Source organism: Opisthocomus hoazin, chromosome 13, assembly GCF_030867145.1.
Source record: "Opisthocomus hoazin isolate bOpiHoa1 chromosome 13, bOpiHoa1.hap1, whole genome shotgun sequence".
NCBI classification, from domain to species: domain Eukaryota; kingdom Metazoa; phylum Chordata; class Aves; order Opisthocomiformes; family Opisthocomidae; genus Opisthocomus; species Opisthocomus hoazin.
The window spans coordinates 19,040,646-19,046,645 of NC_134426.1; the positions used below are offsets into that span (position 1 = coordinate 19,040,646).

General features: G+C 49.4%; 1 protein-coding gene across 5 annotated transcripts in view; it reads right to left on the minus strand.

The window, feature by feature from the left end:
- CLTCL1 (clathrin heavy chain like 1) overlaps positions 1-5,364 on the minus strand; it is a 38,965-nt gene extending 33,601 nt beyond the window's left edge. For 2 of the 5 annotated variants that reach the window (XM_075434270.1, XM_075434269.1), the window contains exon 1: positions 5,096-5,363. In XM_075434270.1, the coding sequence (XP_075290385.1) occupies positions 5,096-5,137 (42 nt within the window). In that variant the 5' untranslated portion in view covers positions 5,138-5,363. Of the gene's footprint in view, positions 1-5,095 lie in introns of all 5 variants that reach the window. The other 3 variants (XM_075434267.1, XM_075434266.1, XM_075434268.1) reach the window with 2 other exon arrangements.
- Between the last annotated feature and the right edge of the window lie 636 nt (positions 5,365-6,000).

Genomic DNA, 6,000 nt, shown 5'->3' on the forward strand with positions numbered 1-6,000 from the left:
CCTAATGCCCATTATCTACACAAACAGGGTAGAACTATCTTCACTATCAGGCTGAATGAAACAGATAAAGATTTTTGCTTCATGGATATCTAGTATTACTGCAGGCTGGATTAGATACGTAAAAGTAAGTTTGGTATTTTATAGATACTGAGAACTTACTGACACTGTAAAGATCAACCTGAGATGCACTATTTGATTCTCAACCTGAATGAAGATACACAAGTCCTACACTTCAGATAAAATACAGCTGTTAATCTGAGATCTAGTCTTTCCCCATTATACTTTACTGACATGGTACAATTTGCTAAGAAATGGAGTTGAGACATTTTAACACAAGAGTTCTACTGAATATTGTGCCTTCTAATGCACTTCACTTTCTGTGGAGTACAGTGATTCAGAGTGAGCCAGCACAGACCAGCTCAGACACCGATACTACCAGACTTCAAACTAAGTCCATTTCTCTAATGGGAAAGAGTTTGGCCTAACTTACTGTCCATTCAAAGCTGGTAGTCTAATACTTGGGACATATCACCAGTTTAATGCTGGAGTCAGTGGAACTCTGACTTTAAGATCCCTCAAATGTTCAGTAAGCATCCCATTTCAGTCTTATGCCACACAGCTCTAGTGGAAATACTTTTTAGAGGTGATCAACTTTTTTTTTTGTTTTGTTTTTTAAGTCCTTTAGAAAAGAGTAAGGTTTGAACAGAGGCTATACGTATCCAAATATTAAGAACTGTCTGCTAAAAGCTCTGTAAGCGCATATCATTTTAAGCATAACACAAACCGAGAATACAGTAAGACAGTTGCTCAGAACTCTTTTACTCATGTGACTATATAAAGTTACAATCATGCTCAGTAAAATTTGCATACAGTTGCTGGATATTCCCTCTCAATTGCCCACCCTCACCTCATCTCCTGCTATTGTTCCCATCCTGACAAGCAAGGGACATCAGGGAAGTATGGAAGAGCTGAAACATGCAAGACCACCAGCTCACAGGTTTTAGTTGCAGTTGCAATTAGGCTTTCATCTTAAATGATAGTTACCCCCTAGACAAAAATCTGTTCTTGTGTGTCTGTGATGTGGATTAAATCATCTATTGAACAAGTCCCCCTACCACATGTAGGGCACTTTTCAATCCAGTGAGCAAATATGGTCTCTTCAATACTAAACAGCTGAATTAAGTCATGATATTTAGCCCTACCTTTTGAATACAAGTCAAAAAAGTCATTTACAGCTTGCAGATATCAAGTGCTTTTAAGTCCACATGTCTAGCCAAAGCAAACTCATGAAAGCCATTACACTTCATCTCAGTCATGCCTATTGCACAACAGATAGTAATTCTTAACAAGACATCTCAGACTATCCAAATAGAAAGTAGTTTTGTCCTGAAAACAACAGGAGTCTATATCCTTCATGTTTAAAACCAGGATATCTTCTCAGTGCTACACCAAGATGCACAAAACCTGTGCATCAAAAGCATGTCATACACACATGCTTTTTCCACATTAGTTGGCTGTGCTCAAAAGCCCGTATTAGTTGCTCAAGAGAAAGCAGAACCCTGTCTACAGATCCATGTGCCATCTCAGCGATGAGGCCTTCAACCCAGGAACCTGAGACTTTGTAAAAGCAACAGCTTTCTCTGCAGGCAAGCAGATTTTTGCTAGTGAAGACTGACAGAAAGCTCAAAAGGGGACAAAGACAAGCTTTTATGAGCAAACCAGTGACTAAGTAAAGGAAAAGTTTAATTTTAGATTAAGAACACTTTGCACACCGAATTCCAGTAGTATTGCTTCCAGTCTGTGTACCAGTATGTTTAGTCTTCTACAGCACTTCCACTGTAAATTACAATCCCTTTTGAAGAGTTCAAGCTGGTAAATAATTTATAATTCATTGCTTCAACAGAAGCACTGGAGTTAAGAACCCAACTAAATCACAGTAGCTTAAGCAGTGTGTGCTAGTACTTCACTATAGCAGAGCTGGCACAGTTTGTACTGCTGCAGCTGGTCAGCCACCAGACAGATAAAAAACAAGTCCTCATCTTTTATACCCCTCCCTTACTATGGGACTTAACTACGATACCCTCTGTGGGAAGGATAAGTAAGATGCAAGTTCTTTATGAATTTGTGAAGACTCATAGCTACAGAGTCCACATCTAAACACAACCATTCCATCGCATTAAACGGAGCTAAACAAACAGGAAGGCTTGAGTTCATTCTCAGCTTGACTACTACCACATCAAGACCTCGATACTTTCTTTAACTGCAGCTATTCTCCATCTTTCAGCCCACATGCTCATACAGGACTTGAACGTACAAGCTACAACAACTTCAAATTTAATGTGCCCTGTGGCTGGCAGTCATTCCTCCTGCACAGGCTTGGAGCTACAGTTCAGTCAGCAGAATGATCAACATAAAACAAAATGAGCTTCACATGGAATGTAAATAGTCTGCTGATCTCTAGTACTCCTCCAATTTTACATGGACCAAGATCACTGTTTCACTTCACACTATCATTTATCCACTTCCAGCTAGAAAGCGTGGGAGAGAAGAGTTCAGTATTTAGCACCACAACTTATGTTTAGTTACTCTGGAGAACACTTTCTGCGTGCTTTGGTTCTTCTTTTAGTAAAGTACATACAACTATCTTGGGGAAGACTCTGGACTTAAGTGAAATGTTTCATAAGCAACAGTCTGGATGTGGAATTGAGCAATTATAGCGCTAACAGCTATTCTGGCTACTTAAAGCTATATTAATTAAAATGGCTACAGGTATAAATAGTACTTTGAACAGCTTAAGGTGCAGAAAGATTTAACGTAGGATCACTGAAACACAGCATGAGTTTAAAGAATTGTAATTTTTGTGGATTTAACATCCTAAAGCAGAGCAGCAGATCTGTTACACTACTTTTAAATATGACATTTAACTGTAGCCAAGCCAATTTCTTAGGAGTACCGTGGGGGGGGAAACAGAAGAGATTAAGCTGGTAAAGCTAAATATGGATGATAGTGAAGCATTATTAGGAGTGCAGGCCTAATCTTTTCATTAATTCCCTACTAGTCAACAATAAGCACCACATATCATTCATTCATGACTCTAGACATTTACAACACATAATATTAAGCTAGAGCTGATAAAACTGTACTACAGATACTCAGCCAGAGCAAACACTACTAGTTCCCACATTCCTTCCAACTTCCCTCCCCATTTATCCCACCACATACAGACAACCGCAGAAGAAGCACTGAGGAGGTGTGACTGCATTCCTACTTAGAGCTACAACTAATCTCAGTTTAGTACTCTTCAGTACTCTTGGAGCTACTGCACTCAAACTGAGGGGAGCAGCAGGAAAGCGTGAATCCCAAAGAAGAGTTTGGTCCTATACATTAGTGGCAGGGGTCCCAAGGCTTCCCCCTACTCCTCTATGCAGCCTCCATGCTGGAAAAAAGTCCCTTAAGCACAGGTTTAGTCCTTCCAGTAAGATCAAATTATTTAAGAGCAAAAGCAGGTGGTAGCAAAAAATAGACTATGACTTCAGTACAAATCCCTTGAGAAGTTGTTAGCCCCCCACCCAAAACAGAAGTACTACTATGCTAACATTGCAAAACACACAACACCAGCTGTAACAGAAGCAGTCATCTAATATGCAAAGCAGCACACTACACCCATCGCATTAAGCACGATGTTCTCTCACCATTCTTGTACAGACCAAACACAATCAGCAGGACTGATTACATTTGCTAGTGTTACTTTGTTAAAAACTATATGCTTCTTTCTAAGGAGAGTCTGACATCAAAAACACTTTGATCACAAGGTTACTACAATCACTGCTATACTGGACGCTGGCAAGGGGGGGGGGGGCAGTGACAGTATAATAATTCTTCACACTATGTTAAACTCTGTTAACACACAAAAACTCTGAAGAGATAGGCGCGTCTGTTCCCTTGCACACACAGATTAGCTATTGCTGGATTCTGCTAGCCCTGTTACTCTTTTTCAGGCTAGGGCTTCTTCCGGCGTGAACAAGACTGTTCTTCCAGTCAAGCAGAAAAAGACTTGCCAAAAGGACCTGGAAGTGTCCACAACCATTTCCCAGGCTGAAATGCCTGAAGTGGCACAAAGTCCACACGGAAGGATGATACCCAGTTCACAGTTTGCAATGGATGCCTGATTTGACAGGCAGGGGCGGTGCAGAGACAGGAGGATGACTTGCCAAGTCCACTTCCTGTTCTCTCATTCATTTAGCAAATTCCTTTAATTCCTGCCTCAAACTGCATGTGCAGAGACTGCTGTTGTCTCACTCCATTTACAACCCTCCCTCACCACCAGTTCACAAGGAAACAGATAAACCGGTTTGTCTGTGCTGCATCCATTAGTCATGGATCTTTTCCAACGCTGGCATTATGGTTTTCACAGGCTATTAAGAACAGAACTATGTCATTTTCAGGGAGATATTTGGGTTTTTTTTAATATTGTTATGCTTGGAAAGAGGGACAGAGGCTGTACAGCTTCCAAGTCCAAATGGTTTCTTGCACCTCATCTCACCAATTTCCTCCCAGTTTGCAGCTGCACGGCAAGAGGCTCCCAGGAACCTCCGCGATCCGGAGACTGACGTTCGTTTAGGTGCCAAGAGAAAAGCCTCGACCCCTCTGCCAGGCTAAGGCGCCCACCTAAGCCGAAGCGGGGGAGCCCCGCAGTCTCTGGGCCCCACAGCCCGGCCCCGACCCGGCGCCTCCCCCTCCCCGGCGCGGGAGGTCCCTCAGGCGGCGAGTGACTCTGCACAAATCGCGGCCGCCCCGCACGCCGCGGAGAGGCACCCGAGGGACGGGCGAACGGACGGGGGCGGCAGCCCGGGACCCGCACCGGGGGCGGGCTCGGCCCCGCGCGCCTTCCCGCGGCGCCCGGCGGCCCCGCACCGGAGCGGGGGAGCGAAGGGGTTTCCCCGCCATAGCGACCGCGGGAAGCGCCCCCGCAGCCTGGCCCTCCCCCCCCCCAGCGCGCCCCCGGCTAGGCCGCAGCCCTCCCTCCCTGAGGGACGGGGTGAGGCAGAGCGGGGGGACCCCTGGCCCTGCACCTCCACTGCTCCCTGCAGCTCACCTGGAAATGCTCCTGGAAGCGAATGGGCAATATCTGGGCCATGGCTGTGGGCGAGCTCCCCGCGGCAGGGGCGCGGGGCAGGGGCCGCTGCACCCCACTCGGCAGCGGGGCGGAGAGGAGGGGAGGGGGAGGCGGCGCAGGCGCAGTGCCCTCGCTGGGATGGCGCCCCGGCGGGCTCGTCTCTCTTTTCTGCCTCAGCTCGGGGCCGCTCACTCCGGCGGCGGGATCACTCCGCACCTCACCAGCCTTCCAGGGTCTCCTCAAATAGTCCCTCTCCGCCGCGCTTCTTCCCCCGCCCCATCGCCCCCGCCTCTCGCCCGCCCTCACCCCGCGCCGGCCTCCTCTCCCCCCGCCGCTTCCCGCTGAGGGGCAGGGCTGGGGAGGGGGGGCTCCCTCCACCCCGACTGCGGCCAGCGGAGAGGGACGGGAGGGCTTGCCAAAGCTCAGGTATCCTTCCGCTGCTGCCACACGCACTCACGTAACGCGGCCCCCGGGTGGGCGCCCGGCCCCGCAGGGCACTGCCCAGCCGGGCACGGACCCCGAGGGTGCCCGCCCCGCCGCGCTGCGCGGGTCCCCTCCCGCAGGGCGGAGGTGCCGGCGGTGATGCTTCTGCCGGGTCTCCCGCCCCGGGTGAGGAGCAGGGCAGGGGCTCCCAGGCGCTGCCTCCCGCGCCCGGTGCCCGCGGGCCCCGCGGTTGCCGCGCACCTGCCGCCGTGGCTGGCCGTGGCGGAGAGCGGCTCCGCTCCGCTCGGGGCGGGCACCGGCTCGGCCCCGCAGGGAAGCAGAGGCACGCGTGGCCTTGGGCAGCCGCGGCCCCCGGCTCGGGCAGGAGGGCCAGGGCAGCCCCCGCCAGCCCCGCGGGCTCCGCCGGCGCTGGGTCTGGCTGGGTCGGGCCGCCTGGCTGC